This window comes from Drosophila bipectinata, chromosome 2L, assembly GCF_030179905.1.
Source record: "Drosophila bipectinata strain 14024-0381.07 chromosome 2L, DbipHiC1v2, whole genome shotgun sequence".
In the NCBI taxonomy this organism is placed as follows: domain Eukaryota; kingdom Metazoa; phylum Arthropoda; class Insecta; order Diptera; family Drosophilidae; genus Drosophila; species Drosophila bipectinata.
Genome location: NC_091736.1, coordinates 9,413,417 through 9,432,370, shown reverse-complemented (window position 1 = coordinate 9,432,370; position 18,954 = coordinate 9,413,417). Strand labels below are relative to the sequence as shown.

The window sequence follows — 18,954 nt, the reverse complement described above, 5'->3', positions numbered from 1 at the left end:
GGAGATATGGGTATATCTCCGCTAAAAATCGGCAGATTTTGTTAAAATTGGTTTCTGATATAATAATAATAAGAATTCACAAAATACATAAATGGAGGCCATCGCCCGTGTAAACATTAAAACACTAAGACCGATTATGTGAGAAATATTTCTTGGCATAAAAAGAGCTTGCAATAATAAATGTAAATACGCCAGTGACCAACACCCTTCTCCCCATAGCTCCATGGGTTTGGGGCTTGTCAACATGGTTTTTTGCGGTGATCCGACGAGAAAACGGCAAGGATACTGAGCCTCTGTAGACGACGACGGGAGATGCTGCGAAGATTTTTTTCGCTATTGACATTTGACAGGCCGCTTTGGATGCCTTGGTCCCAGAGGGCAGGAAGCTGAATCCGGTCAGGGTACGTCTTCTTAGCATTATTTTTTCTAGTCGCCCCCTTATTCCTGGAATTGCTTTATGTTTTTTCTTGTTTTTAACATTTTTAAATAACCGCGGGTGCGATTCCCCGGCCACGAGAAGCGCCGGCTTAGAGGGTCCTTTCAGCTGGGGGCTGGGGCATGCCCCCCTTGTGATTAAATTTGTGTCTTAAACGTGTTAAAGTCGATGAGGGACTGGCTGCTTAAATATGCCAGTCATGTGGTGAAGCCTTCTTTTTTGATTCTATTAAAGGCGGTGGGTGTTAAGCCGAGCTAAGGCTTGGATTGAATCGAATTTTGCGGTTGCCATGATTGCTGATGGAAATACTAAACTTGAAATTAATTTATACAAAATATTTTATTAGCCTTAACCTCTAATACTTGACAATAAAGGTTATTCTGAAATTTCAATAAAAGAATAACACTCTTAGGGTGGGACTACCTGGTTCTATATAGGAAAAACTTGACTTGTTTAAGTCTTTCCCTTTCTTTTTTTTACTAAAAGCTAATAATCGAATATGTCTCAGCCCTCAATCAGTCCGTGTTCGATATTAAATAGGGCAGTTGTTTGCTTGGTTTTGTTTATGGCAGACTGTCGACTACAATGATCGGTTTAATAAATCAAAAAGAGCCGCAGCCACCAGACGCACAACTAAATGTTGAAGTCTCAAACACGGGGTATGCTGCACCGCAAACGGCCAAGAACTTTTCCTATTGAAAATAATGCAAAGGTCCTTTTGTTAAGGATTGCATGAACCTCTGGTCTACACTTTTGCCGCAAGACCCTTCCTACTCTTCCCTTTCTGCTGGTCTGGAGTCTATTTTTATACATTCATGTTTATTATTTCCACATCTACATAGGTTCAAAAACACTTGGGGGATAGTATGCCGTATGCCGCCATTAACCCTGCTGTCCTGCGATTTACATAATGTCCTTGTAGACAACGTGCTTCCTTAGCCCATCCAACGAAATCCTGTTGCCAGTTTAAAAATATTAACTGTCAATCTGTATTTGGCGACACTTGGATGAAGGAGAGCTTCAAGGGGAAGTATTGCCAGTGCACTTGTTGTTGAAGTTGGCTTAAAGACCACAAGTATAGCAGTGAGGGAATGACTAAATAATAAACCTTTGGGTAAAAATCTATTGATTTTGTAAAGAGCAAAGATAAAAGAGTGAACTTAAAAAAAAAAAATTATGTAAATCTAAAAAAATTATTAAATATTTTAAAAAATTTTTTAAAAACCTTTCAGCAGAGTCAAATGGGGCTTAAAAATTATAAAAATCTTTTGTGGAAGATGGGCAACTCTCTGAATCTGAAAAGACATACTTTCTGTGGCAACAGTTTATTATCTTTCGACAATAGTTTATCATGAGATAAAAACTCTCCGATAAGGAAACACAACAAGAGCATAAACAAACAGACGATAATAATAATAACAGTATACAACTCACTCAGTCAATTGGAGTTGGTAACAAAAGGATCTGGCGGTTGTGGGTGTTGAATGCAGGCCGTTGAGAGGAACATGCGTCACCGGGACTAATCAGGCACCCACTCCCCCGATTTCCACCCTTGTGGCGGGCTGGCCCTAGTTGTAACTCCCCCCCGGAGTTGGGCTGAGCACGTGGTGTACATGTCTAGGAACTCCAAAACACAAGCCACCCCGTTGGGCGAGTCAGGGATGTGGGTTGGTGTACTGGATCCAAGTCAGCAGCCCTCAACGTGATTAAGTTTTAGGCTTGAGTGAAACGTATTTGGCGTACTTTATAATATTCTTTATATAAAAATACTTTAAATATTATAAAACTTTATTTTGGTTATCCCGAAATAGATCTTTTTAAGAGTCTGAAATAGATGAATATTTTCAAAAATACAATCATAACTGAGGCAATTTTTAGCAAATAGAAAACATCAGATATCAAACTATAACCCAAAAATAGCCTTATCATTTATTTGAAAAGTCTCAGACTGAGCCAGTTATTTTAGCCATGTTCGTGGGCTGACAAAAGGCAATGGTTAAACCCGAAACTCACTCCGATTTCTACTCATTTTTTGAGCCTTTTGAATTGCTCTCGATTCGTCAGTCTGCTTTCACTCAGGAGCTCGTGCCGGTGTCCACCCCCAGCCCTTGGGTATGGTGGACTTGTTGCTCGACTCGGGCCTCATCGGCCGAAACTTGTGATTCGCCTTCATCCCGAGCTCGGGTTGCCAAACGGCGACGCTTTGTCGTTGCAGCCATTCCACAAGTGGCCGTCATCCTCAACGCTTCCGCGTTTCCGGTCTACTCTTCGCGCTCAGTTCCGCTTATCTTGATCCAATGCCATTTGGTCGGTATCGCATATATCGGAAAAACCTAGTGATTACATTTATAGATATATTGTGAAAATTGGAGCTGTTTATTGGATGGAAGAGTTTTTAACTAACAAAAAATAAAATGCTCAGAATAAATGTGAAATTTGTTCACATTTTGTGTGAAAATAGTGATTGAAAACAGGATTTAATTATCCAAATAAAAATTAACAAAGTTTTTAATAATCTTTGCGTGGCAATTGTTTAATAAATTTGTAAGTAAAAGGTTTTCGTTTTGGTAAATATTTACGTAAAATAAAAATATACTCCATAAGTATACGGAATATTAGAAAAATAGCTAATACAGTGGGGATACCGCTGGGTAAAAATTCATAAAGTCAACCACTAGACAAGTAATATTATTTAAAATTTTTTGACATCAGTTCATATTTATGCCAGCAGATCTTTAATAAGGATCAGTAATCTTTGATATTTTCTATAGGTATTTTTTTAGGAACTCTTCTATAGACTCTATGTGTGAGAATGTGTCAAAATTAAATATAGGGATCTTTGTCAATAGAACTTTGTATCGAGCTTTTATAAACCTCATTCTTCAATTATTGAAGTTCAATGCGATTGAATAATTTGAGTTCATTCGGTTCACCATAACTGCGTTTATACCACAACAAAATTCTCACTATACTTGTCAAAACCAGTGCACCTTTGTTCCAGACTTGCTTCAACCCACATCCAAGAAGGCAAACAAAACATTCTTTATTTACTAGAAAGCATAATAAATATTACACAAGACAAGGTGCAGACTGTTGCAAAGAACCTGCACTCCTTGTATTGAATTTCAAAGTCAACTTTTGGATAGGATATAAAGGGTAAAAAGTTTTTTCAAAGATATTGGCTAAAAAAAAGAGTTGTAAAAGGTTCTGATCAAGAATTTATTTTTCGAAAGGGTTTAAGGTTTTATTAAAGATACATAGATTCTTAAAAGAAAATCTCAGAAGGATCTGATCAAGAATTTATTTTCCTAAAATGTCTGCAGATGGATCTACCAAGGATCTAGTAACAAAAATATGTTGGGCGAAATTTCTAAATTATTTTAAAATGTGTACCTTAAAAATATCCCTTAAAAATCGTTTCGCTAAATTCAATAATTTCCGTGTGACAATGAGAAACCATGCGTCTATTAACGTAAATCTACATCTTAAAAAAATTGGGAACTAGGCTTTAAAATATTTGAGCGCTTCAAATAAAATATTTTAAAAAATATTAAAGAACATATTATATTTATATTTCTTTATATCTTATTAACGAATAAAGAATGAAAAGGATCTAATGCACAGCCCATCTCTCTCTCTATACAATAGCATACTTTTTGGGGCTTACTTGTGAGCTCTTCCGCAAAGATTGCGAGTTTAATAAGATGGTCTTGCAATTATACATTTTAATTGTATATATTGCTAAGATATTAAAAGATGTTAAAAAAAAAGAAACGTTACATTCTTGTAACGTGTCTAACCCAAATCTATAAATTATATAATGTAGCTCAAGAGTAGATAGCTTACTTTTAATTTAAGAACTTTGCAGATTTGAAAACCCTATACTTCGCAGCTAATTTTCCCCATAATTATTCATTAATAATAAATTATTATTATATGCCTACCAGTTCTAATCCAAATGTGATTATGATCTTGTACAAATAATTATGAAATCAATTTACAGCCCTTACCAAATAAAACCATTTAAGGGTTTCCCGCCTCTAGGTGACACCATTTGCGGTTTAATGTTTTCTTGTATTTCTTTTACTACAAACACTCTTAAAGAAGTGCGATACTCAAGGGCCAAAGAAACATTTGTCCTTAAATAATACCGACACTTTTGTTTCTCTCAACCTTAACGCCGACCGAGAAAGAATTGCAACGCGAAATGTGCGTTTTCTATTACAACAAAGTCGTTGTTCATGTCCAGGCCACCAGGTCCCCGTGTCCCCTCTCTTTAAATGCTCCAGCACAATTTCCGGGTCAAATGCTGGAAAGCCAAAGGCCATAACCATAACAACGCGAAGGCGGCAAAGGCACTTCATCGGTCACCTATTGCTCATAGTTTTCTTTTTCTTAATTTAAACAGCAAGCAACCCATTAAGTACAATACAGTCTAAGTGAAAATAATCTTTTTAGTTTTGTTAATATTTTTACTATTCCTATTAATAGATACATTCTAAAAGAAACCAAATTCTAAAAGAATATAAAATAAATCAGAAAATTAATACTAGAATAGAGATGTTTTCTGCGAATTTGTTTTAATTATTCAAAGAAATTCGAAAACGCAATCTTGCAATACAATTCCAGGCACTTTTCCGATTTCCTGACATTTTCCGATTTTTCCTATATTACCGTCATTTCTATCTGAATATTACATCTCGGAAACATAGCTATGCGTCACTCGACCTAATTTATATGTCAAACAGTCACGTGTGTTGTTCAATAAATATAGCAAATATCGATCAAAGATAACGAATATCCAAATAGATGTCATATCAGGAAAAACAAAAAACAATAAATGAATAAAAACTAATAAATCCTCATAGATTATATGTATATAAACTAAGTCGTTAAATGATGAAAATGTGGCGTTTTAGAAAATATGCTGGCGTTTTTAGAAAAGAAAGATCCTTGATCTAGATTCTAGAATGATAATTGAGTAATGAAGTGATCGTTTCTTCTGGAAATGTCCTTCGAAACTTATATCAGGTCAAATTTAAGATGTTAGAAAAGAGTTTTTAGAGCTAGAAAATTATAAATCCTATTATATAAGAATTTTGTAGAAACTTTTCCCCTCTGATCCTATATTTATACCCGGTACTCGTAGAGTACAAGGGTATGTTTTATTTTCTTTTTAGAAATGAAAGAACAATCAGTCTGTTTCAGACATAATATATACAATTCCTTTAAAAAATTTTATTTATTTTCTGCCCTCTATCCATAGCAAAAATTTGGATTTCTGTGAATGTTTGAAACCTTCCGAAGCCATGAATGCCACCCAGCTAACGGAACTGATGAGCAGCCACGACTTTATGCAGTTGCAGCAGCAATTGCATCATAACAACAACAATTACAACACGGACGGACACAATGGCCTGTCCCCGGAATCGGCGGAGGGGCTTTCACGGCCCGTGCGACGCGCCACCAGACGCACCTCACAGGTAGAGGTAGATGGACGGCAAGAGAGGGGACTGTCATTTTCATACGATTTTCTTGTTGCGTTGCAGTTAAGCAATAACACCTGCGACCTGGAGATGACAGATTCCAGCTCGCAGAGCGACGATACGAGCGGCGGCGGCGGGAGCAGCAACGGCGGTGGCAGCAGCACCACCACCAATGGCCAGCAGCAGGGCGGTTCTCAGGAGAGCCAGCGGGCCTCAAGTCGGGGGCGGGGCCAGCAGGCCGGAAACGGAAGCTGCTCCTCGAGCCTAACGCCCAACAGCGCCCACTCCAGCTCGTCCAATGCCAATTCAAGCTCAAACCGGCGGCGCAAGGGCGCCTTGAATGCCAAGGAGCGGAACCTTCGGCGTCTAGAGTCCAACGAGCGGGAAAGGATGCGGATGCACAGCTTGAACGATGCCTTCCAGTCGCTTCGAGAAGTCATTCCCCACGTGGAGATGGAGCGGCGACTCTCCAAGATCGAGACCTTGACGCTGGCCAAAAACTATATCATTAATCTGACGCACATTATACTCTCCAAACGGAACGAAGAGGCCGCGGCCATGGAGCTGAATTCTGGGGCCGTCGGCGGCGTTCTGCTTTCCAATCTTACGGCGGAGAATGGAGGAGGGGGTGGATTGAGTGGCGCTACCATTAGTGCGAATGCGGCCACGCTTTGCTTCGAGGACACGATGCCCAACGGGGCATCCTACGACTGTGCTCTCCTGGCCGCCTCCGATGGCAGCTTGCTAAACGCCACCGCTGTGGCAAACACAGCCTCCTCGATGCAGAGCCTCCAGCCCCAAAGCATGCACATACAAACGCCGCTGGAGCATCAACAGGCCAACCTGCCCCACCATCAGCAGGCGATGCTTAGCCATGTTCACATGGGAGGCACGATGTTGCAATCGCAGCAGCAGCAACAGCAACATCAGCAGCAGCAACAGTCTACTCTTATACTCAATGGCAACACTCCGGTGGGCGTGGGAGTGGGCATTGGAGTGGGTGTAGGTGTGGGGGTGGGAGTTGGGGTCGGCAGCAATTCCGGAACCTTCCCGGATGTTAACGATAATTTCGATGAACCATTCCGGGAGTTTTTATAAGCCCCAGAGTGGGGTGATTATCTAATGAAAGCTCTATAGTAAGTAACTCTGTATTAAAACTTCATTAACAACGTAATAGTAAATTAATGTAAGGATAAACAAAATTGTAAAGGTGTCCTTTATTTGATCAATTAATTAGTGCTACTGATCATCCATTTAGTCACTTGTGTTGCACAAAAAATTGGTTTTATATATTTTTTAGTAAAATTTTTATTAATGCAAATATTTAATGGTTATTTAAAAATTTAAAAAAAGAAAATTGACTCATTATGGATTTCAGTTAAATCAAATAATACTTATTTGAATAATATACTATGTACAAGCATGCAAAAAATCAAAGATTTAAAACCTAAGGAGTAAGATAAGTAACAATTAACCAGCAGTCAAATTTAATAAATTATATAACGTTGGAATATTGTAAGTAAAAACACTCAAAAAACACATTAAATTTTTAAGATAAAAATTAAAGCGATTTCTCATTTAAACAGAAAGAATTATACCACAGTCCGTGACAAAATGGATGTCCTATCAAGATGTAAGGACTGTTAAGGAAGTAATGTTCGATAGTATGTGAACGCGATTATATAATATAATTGCCAGCAATAGCAACAACACAAAGCATCAATTACCGTTAACTAGCAACTCTGGCGACTGCGGAACGGTCGCCGTCGAAGTGACGCGCCAATAAGTTAATTTACCACCCATGATCTTTTTAATGCACTTGAAACTTACCAAGGATTAAGAGGGGCGAGGACGGCAAGGGGGTGGAGGAAGGGGGGGGGCTTCTAAACAATTAACACACCGAAACGTTGAATGGCTCACTGGAATTGGCACACTTCCGTTATGGGTCGAACCCCGGACGAACCCACGGGGCGCGGAAAAGGAACAACACTAGTGACGCTCGGAACGGTAAACAGTAATAAAATAACGGTGCTCAATGGGTGGTGGGAGCTAGGAATGGATAGGTGATGGGTCTGCGTGTGTGTGTGTGCGCGTGTATGTGTGTGGGAGCTTAAGAAGATGCTGGGGTCTTAGCAGCAATTAAGTGAAAAATTGTCGATAGGGTGACTCTGTTTTCGTAGATGCCAAGTTAAGCTTGTTGATTATGTTTTATTAGTCGGGATGTGTAATATGGGATAGTCAATGTAAATATATAGCTAACATAGAAAACTTGACATAGAAATATCTAACAATATAAGGCCTATGCCAAAATTCTATAAGCAAATAAAATGAAACCGCCGAGGGCCGAGCAATTTTCCTGTCCTGAAATTGGTATCCAGCAAGTCAAAGCGATCAGTTCATTCAATTGTAATTCTAGTCATGCTCTAATCAACAAAATAAAATAAATAGTAAATAAAACATTTGAAAAATGCAATATAGATGTTTAGAAATTCCTTAGATCCGCATTGTAAAAGTTAAAATTAAATTTATGTCTATTAAACATAAGTATACATGGCTCATAAATGTTACTTTCTCCAACATTATGTGTTAAAATACAAGCAAAGATTTAAAAAAAAAATAAATATTAAAAATACATACATATAACTCGTAATGTAAATAAAATATAAGAGTTTAGTTTGACGAGCATTTGTTGGGTACAAGAAAATTAAAGTATATTCACACATCTTTATGAATAAAGTACAATGTAAAAATAATGCTATAAATACCTAAAACGGTGCAAACGGAAAATATATTAAATAAATTGAAAATATTGATTGTGTTTTATTTAAATTTTACAAGAAGTAGAGAATTATAGGCGGGATATGGAATACAAAAGCTTAAATTTTCTAAAGCAAACAAAATTTCTTCATTTTTGAATTTTTCCCGCTGTATAATGTTTTTATTTCTTGTGGTATAAATTCTTTTTGAATATCCTAAAAATATATATAAACAAAAAATTTTATTTAAGATTCATATAATTATTATGTCGTATGCTTTAATTTATTTATGTTATTTGTTTAAACTTCTAAGTTATGTAGTTCAAGTCATAGCATCCGCCATTTTTGTCTTGGTGCTGCCATATCGTCTAATAAAAGACCACGTTAATACTATAAAAAAGTGTTAAAAAGTGAGATAAGGTTTTTAGAACATTTAAAAACGAAAAAATAAAGTATAACATTAAAATTGGAAATTATATTAATAAAATATATATTTTTTTTTATTTATTTTACCAATAAATATATATTGGCAAGTTGATCGTTAACAAGCCAGTAATTGTTGACATCCAATTTTCTGAGGATTGATATATTTGACGAGGTTCAAAATATATTATTCAATATATTTTGCAGTTATCATGACAATTTTTTAAGTAACTAGGTTTCCAAACTGTAGATAAAAAGCCGAGATTTTCTACAACGATGCGATGTATCTACCCCAAGATTTGAAAACTGGTTTTTCAAATTTCCCGCGTCCCAAGGATTTTTTAGTAACATTTCAAGTAGAGCTTGAGTAACCTGGAAACTCTGCTAGCAGAACATTATTTGTATTTTCGTTGTTGTGCCGATAAGAGTTCTGCTAGTGCGGATAAATCAAACGCTTAAAGAGTGCCGTGATTTTAGACAGGTATATACACAAATTAAGGCCCATTATCTGTGAATTATCTTTAAGCTAACGTTACTGGAGGTATTAAAATTTTAAGCTGGAGTTTGTAACTCCAATAGGTAGAGACAGAATCAGAGCGGCTTATATGAGAGAGGGGGGCGAGTGTGAAGTTATTTCTTTTCAGGTTCACTGCCTGACTTCCGCTCCACTTTTCTGGCCTTTGTTTTTCCAAGTCTCTTTTTTTTTAGATCTCGTTTTTACCTGAGATTTCAACATTCTAGATTCTATTGTACTGTGCAGCATACCTAAGTGAAATTGTTATGTTTTAGAAGGTTATTGCGTTGCAGTAGTTTCTAAAAGGTGCTCCGATGCGTGAGAATTCCGATGACCAGGCCAACGGGTTTGTTTCCAAAATTAATAGAAGGCCCGCAAACCACCCAGGTGTATCATTATGCACACACACACACATGACCACACAATACTTTCTAACCATCGAAGGACTGGCATTATTGATGTCCAGGCCCGGCCAGCCGTCCCTTTTGTTCCACTTGAGTGTTAGCTCCCCCTCGAAAGCTCCACCTGGTGCTAAAAGTGGCCGTTACCGGGAGTACAGTGGGGCCACCATTTAGTTATTCTTAGTTAGTTATCTATATAGTAATTAAAAATATAATTAGTTTCAAGAAAAACATAATGGAAAACACATGGGAAAGTAAGAAAAAGTATTGACAGTTATTTTTATGATCATTTATGTTCCCATATAAATAATATATAACTTCTTTCACAACTCTAAGCTATGTATATATGGTATGAGTATTAACTTTCCCCGACATAACGTCCCATATATGTACGTCCATATCGGGTGATGTTTTATTGATTGCTCTAAGTCATGTGTCAGGTGGTCAGGAAAAACTTTTATTCTACCCTTTTCGATAGAGCTTCATTTAGTATAACTGCTCCAGTGACTCTTTTGCCATTTTTTCCACGGTTGACACAATTTCAAAACGATCGATTTCGCATAACAACAGGCAAGAGTGTACATTTTTGTGCCTATGCCAAGGAAGGGCTGGTTCGAGTGCGCTAATTGGAGCAGCGACCTCTACTGATTGAAGAGTTCAAGCCGTTGGGTTACTCAATAAGAGTATTATTATAAGATCTTACAAACAAACGTACATAAACGATATTATGTTTACTACATATACAAATTCATGCATATCTTTCAAATCGAGATCTTTGATCCGAACATCCAATTTTATTGCAGTCAGCAAAATTTTGCTTATTCAGATAAATTAGTACTCCAAGAGGGGCACATTTTGGCAATTGTGTTTGTTATTTGTTGATTTAGACAAAAATAAGAATTAAGAAATTTGAATAGAGATAAATAATGCTTTTCATAGATAAGGATATGTGTTTTTTATCACTACATGAAATTAAGTTATGGAATAAGTCCTATTTTCAACATTGTAAATATTTTGTTCTGATTTTATTAGTTGAGTTCTGCCTTGCCGAACTGGCTACACTCAATGCAGCCAAAGCACTTTGTCCTTGTACCAAATGCCTTCCACCAAGCCATACCGCGGCCAACACCCCCAACCATTTAAAATCCGATGAAAACGCGACTGCAACTGGGCCACTTGGGGTAATGGTGCCAAACAAAATTATTAAAACAAATACTCAAAAAAAATAAAAACGAACCATTACGTGTACATATTAGTGTTAGTTGGTCAGGACAGTACTTTTATGGAGAAAGTAATGGGCCGCGGTTCAAACAGATACCACACGGTTTGGCTTTGATTTTGGGGTTGGCTTGGAGTCCTATATTCTGGGGGCATTTGTTTGCGGTTGACCATAATATTGATTTTTTGGTTATTATCATTTTTCTTTCAACCCTCCATTCCAGCATTGAAGTACGATTTGACGGTTTTGGGAACATAATGGCTTCAGGTGGCTTGGCATGTGTCAAATACTTGACATTCTTTTGCAATCTTCTTTTTGCGGTAAGTTGTCATCTCTTTACAAATATGATGTTATAATAATTCAAATAAGCATTTCCCATTTCCTGAGTGTTTTTACATTATTTAAGCCACTTATTTTATCTCCTTCAGCTGACCGGACTACTCATCTTCTTGGTGGGTGGAATGGTCCAATTGAATTATGCGCATTATTCAAACTTCGTTAGTGACCACATTTGGACGGCTCCCATCATTCTTATGATTGTGGGAGCTGCTGTGGCCGTTATCTGTTTCCTGGGATGCTGCGGAGCTCTGAAGGAAAGCAGCTGCATGATTCTGAGCTTTGCCATCTTGGCCGTGGTCATTTTCCTGTTCGAGATTGGCCTGGGCGTTGCCGGTTATGTGAAGCACACTGGCCTCAAACAATTGATGGAGGGACAGTTCAACACGACCATGAGCCACTACAAACAACGGGATGACTACCGAGATGCTTGGACTTTGCTGCAAACTGAGCTGGACTGCTGTGGCACCAATGGACCCGAAGACTGGGAGGCTATTTTCCCAAACAAGACCCTTCCGGCGGCCTGTTGCTCGGTGATCAATCTAAGCGAATCCAAGGAATGCACCGTTAAAGATGCCGCCCCCCACGGTTGCCTCCAGAAACTATTGAACATATTGGATTCAAAAACACTGATCTTAGCCTCAGTTGTCTTGGCTGTGGCGGGTATTCAGGTATGTCTCTTAGTCATCTATGCATCTGATTTTTGTTATTAATTTAAAATATTTTTTAGTTATTAACCATACTATTCGCCTGCTGCCTTTATCGGTCGTTTCGGAGGAGCTACGATCACGTTTAAAATGCGCAGCGAAGATCCTGTTTGTCGTCTTTGAAATGGGAGCACCGATTTTCGTATTATATAAGTTATATGTATGCGAGATTTTTTAGCGACTGTTTTAGAATCGAACATACCCACTTAAATTCTCACCAGAAAATGCCAATTTATTTTATCACCTCAACTATTATCACATCCCTATTGAATTTTTATTATTTATTTATATGATTATATATAACTATACATGTATGTTACAAAAATTCACGTAGATGGGGTGCACCGCTGAAAAACCCATTCATTTTCATCATATGAAAAATCCCACCTTGTTTTCATGAGTGTATTTTGTTTTAGTGTAGACTATTCTAAAGAAAACTGCATATTTACATATCCGTCTGTTAAAACATCTGCAAAATATCAATTTAAAAAATAACTTTTTACAAAGAATCTCGCTTATTTGACTGAAGGACTTGGCCTCTTGAAGGGGAACCTAAAAAATTATTGGAACATATTTTGGAAATCTTATACTCGAAAAGCTGTGATCTGGCTTTGTTTTGTTTCTGCTATTGATTTTTTCCATTTACTAATTATTTTATGTTCAAAATAGAATCAAAATTCTAGAATTTTATTTCTTGCTTTGTGTTGCAGATTTAAAGTAAAAAATAAATGCTGAATAGTGTCTACTGTAAAAGTTTCGAGGTGCAAAAACAAGAACCCAATGCCCAGAAACTTCCTTATAAATTGTTTATGCCTTATAGTATTAATTATCACCCGTAGGTGCACCAATTAAATGTAAATTTAAACATTTTTAAAACACACAATAAATCGGCTTCAAATCGAATTTAAAACATTTAGATTGAACTGCATTATACAAAGCATTTTTAAAACACAACATATGAATCTTGAGGCTTTTATAATGGACGATCATTGTATTTGTAATTGTCTACAACTAAAAGAAAAACTTGAAAATATTATTAGTAACTTTATGAATTTTAAATATGTATTTGTATGTACGAGTAACCTTAAATAAAAGCTTTGTGAAGCACCACAAAAATTTGTTGCTTTTTTCCTATTTTTTTTTCAATTTATGGTATTTGGGTAAAAAACATCCATTCTTAGTGAGGTTCAATATACACGTATATGATATTACCTGGATACCAATAATAGCTGTTGCCATTAACAACCAATGTAACAAAATCTATTCGATTGTTCATTGAAAGTAAATAACATTTCTGGAAAGAACAGAAGTTGGCTATTCTGCAACTACGTCAACTAGTCTTTCTTTCTCAACAAAATAAGCAATTGACATTCGAAATATACAATTTTAGTGTGTACTGAATAAAAACAATGTCGCAAGGATCCGGAACGGTGGCTGGCCGCCGAGAAGTAATGGGGCTGAATCGTATGACCAGCAAGGGCCTAAAAGAGCTATGCAAGAGGGACAAACTTTACCAGACTCCTCGACTAAACGACGTACTTTACTTGCATTACCAGGGTAAATATTAGCAGCTTTTTAATAAAAAAAAAAGTATATTTATATAGAATCCGTTTTAGGGTATCAATCCATCGAGTGCTTGGAGGAGTATACAGAGCTGAAGTGCCTTTGGCTCGAATGTAATGCCATTTCTGAGATCCAAGGACTAGAGAAACTCAACAAACTAAAGTGTCTGTTCCTTCAAAACAATCTTATTACAAAAATTGAAAATTTGGGGACCTGTCCTCAGCTTGATACGATTAATCTAAGCTCCAACCATATTCGCAAAATAGAGAATATTGGAACCGACATACTACCAGTATTGAATACACTTAATATAGCATCCAACTACCTAAAAGATGCCGAAAGCCTTTCAGATTTGGTTCAATGCAAAACCTTATCTGTTTTGGATTTATCGAACAACAGAATTGATGATATACTTATTGTAAAGATATTTGAGCAGATGCCCAATCTAAAAGTCCTAGTTTTGCAGGGAAATCCAGTAGTATCCCGACTTCCACAGTATCGTAAAACACTAATTCTGGCATGTGTAAGTTATTGAAACTTTAACTAAATATTTAAAAGGTCTATAATAACTACTTTCTACCTTAGAAAGAACTTACATACTTGGATAGTCGTCCTGTATTTGCTCGTGATCGTGCTTGTGCCGAGGCCTGGTAAGAATTCTTTGAATAAGTTATAAACAAAATGAAAACTTTCACAGTTTTGTGTATAATATATTTTTATTATAAATAACCATTTATCAAAGTTAGTAAATTAATAAAAAATATTTCCTTAGGAAACGGGAGGGCTATGAAGGAGAACGTAAGGAAAACCGTCGCTGGAACAGGGCTGAGCATCGAAAAATACGCGACAGTGTAAACAGTAAGATTTAAAAATCACGATTATGATAAAAATTAGATAAAACCCCAATCTTTTTAGGCACTATCCGTATGCGTAATAAGCACAAACCAGCTGATCAGCAAGATCCTTTACTTAGGTCCAGTGATTCTGAAGAGGAGCAAAAAGCCCTAATGTCCGCAGAAGATTGTCGTAAAAAGTGTGAACTGGAAAATAACACTGTGGACGACTTGTGGGACGAGGTGTCGGGACCGCCATCCTCGAAGAATAATAGCAGCTCCAGTTCGGCTGAGGATAATGAAAGCGTGGGCTCCCATGCCGACCATATAGCTGAGCAAATAAGTAATCGCAAACCCCTCGAGGGCCGCCCCAAGGTCCTGTATGATACCCAATACAGTGATACAGATATTATCAAAAAAGAGGAAGATAAGGTGCAGCAGGAGAACACTGAAAATAATGATATCAAACAGTTAGAGGACCCACAAGAGGACACTTCCAAGGGAAAGCGAATTATGATAACGGAGGGAAAATTAGAAGACTTCGATTCTGAGAAAAAAGTTGATGAGGGAATTAAAAATGACGATGTCAAAGAACAACCTGAAGAGGGTACCAGCGGAGAACTTGTAGAGAATACGGATGATAATGAAAAAGCTTCAAACAGCGATTCTGAACAGGATGTTGAAGATTTAATGAAATCATATACAGCCATCAAGACATTGGGTGAAAACATAGAAAAAGAAAACAAGAACGAGGCATCCTCTAAGGAAACAAGAACCAGGCTTGTCGAGGAAATGCTGCTTTCTTGTTCTAAAGCTGAATTGGCTCATAGTTCAGGCGCCCCTATTGAGGAACTATTGGGTACCGAACATCAGGACCCACTAAGAGAATTTGAAATGGAGGAAGCAAGTCCCAATAATGAAAATGAATGTGTTGACAAGGAACCTGAAGAAATCAGTTTGTTTACTACCGTGAAAACCAGGGAGCAAATGGACTATGAGGAAGACAGTGCAATGACCAATGAAAAGTGCTCGCACGACTTGGAGGAAATGGGTATGCACATGGAGGAGGATCTAGAGGAACTTAGAAAGGCTTCAGAATCTTTGTGCGGTTTGATGGACGATCCATTGGGCCAGTCTGACAGCGAGACAGACGAAGAGGCTTTGAAGGTTCATTTGGAGGCCAAGTCGCCACTCCTTACCGATAAAATGAATGAATGTCGAAAGCAACTGAAGGAAAGAATGGAGTCCAAACTTGAAACCGAGGCATCTGAGAGAGAGCAGTTGTTTGCCAAAATCTTGGACAACAGTACAGATAATGTTCCTACGCGAGTTTTTGGTGCTGGACTGGATATCCCAGCAAAGGATTGGTCAAAGGAGGAGCTACAACTCCAACTCCCTAGAAAAGAACTAAAGAATCCCAAAGATAATGATAATATTTTCAGGAAGCCCATCACAAATATGACAAGCATGGAAGCCGCTGAAAAGATGTGCGAAGAGATGAACAAGAAGATGGCAGCAGAAGAGGAGGAGCTACGTAAGCTCTTGCAAGAGTTGGAGGACAAAAATAATGAAATGTACAATATTGAAACAACGGTGGAGTACCACGAGGAAGTCACCATAGAAGATTCCGACTTGAAAGGTATTTGTACTTCGGTGTTGGACGAAATTATTGAGGAGTTGATTGACGAGAAGCCCAAGCCCAAGAACTTCGAGTTCGGACCGATTGAGTCCGATGAGGAGTTCAGCTATTCGGCAGAACCGAAGTTGGAGAAACTGGTACCCCCAGCACTTGAAAATCCGGCCGGTGGTAAGAGTATCCGTGAATGCCTCGATACGTTCTCTGATTTTGTCAACTCGATGGTTGAGCCTGGAACTACATCTTTACTGGGGCGTAACCCATCATCAGGAGTGGACAAAATCCGTGCCGCTCAAGAGCTGCTGAAGTCAAAAAATCTTGAGGAGTTTAACAAGGACACGGCTGAAAATTTGGATGCTCGAATAAATAAGGAGAACGAGAAACTCAAGCGCCATGTCGCCAACTCTGCGGCGAGGTGCTTTGCTCAACGCGACAAGTATGATGACACCTTAGAGGTGGTCGACAACCGGTTAATGGTTGTAAAGAAGGATACTGGGGAGTTGGAGGAATTGCCCCCACCACCCCCATTGATTAGTGACTCGGAGTCTGATAGCTATGACACTGCCGATGAGGATAAATCGGAGGATCATGGGGGAGCGTTTCTGAAACGTCCTTGGACAACCCCCTATCAACCCAAGCCAAGGAAGTCGGAGGAGCATTTGATTTTGGAGGCCCTTCAACGGGCTGGTCTGGATCCACAGTCCGAAGAATATGCCGGCGAAGAAAAGGAGAACGAACCGGAGCCAGAGCCAGAGCCAGAGTTCTATTCTCTTGAAGCTATGACTACCTTCGGCAATCTGGACACTGAATTCTTCCAGAAGCTAGATCTCGAGAAAATCCAAAACAATGAAGAGGCTGAAGCCGCTATAGAATGCATGAGAAGCTACAACGAACTAAAGGCCTGTATGAAGTCTGGATCGCGGGAGGTCCAATTCACCAACGAAGAAAACCAAATGCTTCAGACAATTCTAACCAAAGATGATGCCGACGTGTCCAAGACAAAGCCGGTAGATCCAAAAGTAGAGGAGGAAGATGAATTGTTGAAGAAAATGATGATTCGCATGAAGGAGTACGAGGAACGAGAACGCCAACTTATGTTAATACCGCCAGCCCCTTCAGTTCAGGATGCATCGACTGAGCTGGGACCCATGAACCTGTCCGTCGGTCGATCTAAGATTTTCGAACAAAAGAGCCAAGTTGATCTTACGGAGGAAGAAGAGCCTGAGGATAAGGATAAGACATTTAACGAACTAAAGGAAGAAACTCTAGTTAATACAAAAAATACAATTTTCGACGAGGAAAACGGCGACCGCTTAGCCGAGGAACCTAAGCCTAAGCCCCATCACAACAATGACATTGACGACGACGTTCAGTCTGATGCCCCAACCGATTATGAATCTGGGGAAGAAATAGCCGTGGTAGAGCCTCCAAATCTTCCAGAATCAGTTTTAAAATCATTTTACTCCGAAGAATTCAAGGCCGACTTGAAAATGGTTCAAGAACGCGAAGAAGCCACGCGTAGAAACTTGTGCTGTCTTCTCGAGAAGAATATGCAGGTGTCTCCCAAAGGGCCAACCTTGGATGAGGTTGAAGGGAATGCCTTGCAATCGGAAATCGAACCAAAGATATCTTCCGCAGAGTTGGAAAGACGTAAAGCGTCTGAAGCCGCAAAGGCCAAATGGGCCATGTTATCGAAAACATTGCACAAATTTCTTGATCCCGAGGACTTAGCAAGGCTGGATAAGCAGGAGTTTGGTGAAAGTGATGAGGATGGTGATGAAGAAGACTTTAAATTGGAAATCATAGAAGAACTAAGTGAGCAGGATCAGAATGGAATGGCTGGGGAGGATGAAAAGCGAACAATTTCAGAGAATGATATTATAGAGGATACAAAACCAGTTTCAGAGGAAAATATTATAGAAATTGAAAACCCCATTCCAGAGGAAACTATTAAAGAGGATAAAACACCAAAAGAGTCTACTCAGCAGGAAATTATTGGCAATACAAGCCAAGATAAAACAGATGCCCCATTAACATCTGGATCACAAAACACCAATATTGAATCAAACGCCAAAAAACCTTTAATAATAGACTATTTCGAAGCACCAGAAGAAAACACAACAGAAGACGATCCAATTTACGAGGAATCTATAAAAACTCAAGAAATCGAGTGCAACTTGGAGATCCTGGACGACGATGGTGATATTGTGATGAAGGAGATCGGAGTTAGTGCTCAAGTTACTTTTAAAAGATTTTAAATACGTTTATAGTTGCTAGTTAATGCCAAGTTGATGAACATTCCAAAAATTAAAAAAAAAATAATAATATTATTCATTTTCCTAATCACCTATAAGAGATAAGCTATGAGATTTGAATCCGCCACGAACCAGTTAAGAAACGATCAGTCTATGGAAATTAATAAAAAGTAAAAAACACTTGAAAAGCGATTAGGCGGACTTCGGTTATACCGTTTGGCCCGGCAGTCTATCGAAATTGGCACATCTTGAACCACCTTAAACTGGATCGGAACTTTATGGAGGAACAGAAAAACCGGTTCGCTTTGTTTCTTATTGCTCGTACTTGGCGCAGGGCAATCGACCAGGTTATCACTAAGCTGCCACTGATTACGCCTAGTAAGATTAGC

The 18,954-nt window shown here is 38.4% G+C and overlaps 3 protein-coding genes across 3 annotated transcripts; all 3 read left to right on the top strand.

The window, feature by feature from the left end:
* Positions 1 to 5,630: 5,630 nt before the first annotated feature.
* dimm (basic helix-loop-helix family member dimmed) lies at positions 5,631 to 7,230 on the top strand. The gene is made up of 2 exons (XM_043212580.2): positions 5,631 to 5,919; positions 5,986 to 7,230. The coding sequence occupies exons 1-2, from the start codon at positions 5,746 to 5,748 to the stop codon at positions 7,018 to 7,020; spliced, it is 1,209 nt and encodes a 402-aa protein (XP_043068515.1). The 5' UTR covers positions 5,631 to 5,745; the 3' UTR covers positions 7,021 to 7,230.
* Positions 7,231 to 9,497: 2,267 nt separating this feature from the next.
* Positions 9,498 to 13,388, top strand: Tsp39D (Tetraspanin 39D). Its single transcript, XM_017243308.3, has 4 exons — positions 9,498 to 9,582; positions 11,459 to 11,555; positions 11,664 to 12,242; positions 12,302 to 13,388. Exons 2-4 carry the CDS (start codon positions 11,493 to 11,495, stop codon positions 12,365 to 12,367), a joined length of 708 nt encoding a protein of 235 aa, XP_017098797.1. The 5' UTR covers positions 9,498 to 9,582; positions 11,459 to 11,492; the 3' UTR covers positions 12,368 to 13,388.
* A 201-nt stretch (positions 13,389 to 13,589) lies between these two features.
* Positions 13,590 to 18,641, top strand: dtr (defective transmitter release). Its single transcript, XM_017243856.3, has 5 exons — positions 13,590 to 13,835; positions 13,895 to 14,364; positions 14,427 to 14,491; positions 14,614 to 14,699; positions 14,757 to 18,641. Exons 1-5 carry the CDS (start codon positions 13,688 to 13,690, stop codon positions 18,566 to 18,568), a joined length of 4,581 nt encoding a protein of 1,526 aa, XP_017099345.2. The 5' UTR covers positions 13,590 to 13,687; the 3' UTR covers positions 18,569 to 18,641.
* Positions 18,642 to 18,954: the final 313 nt, after the last annotated feature.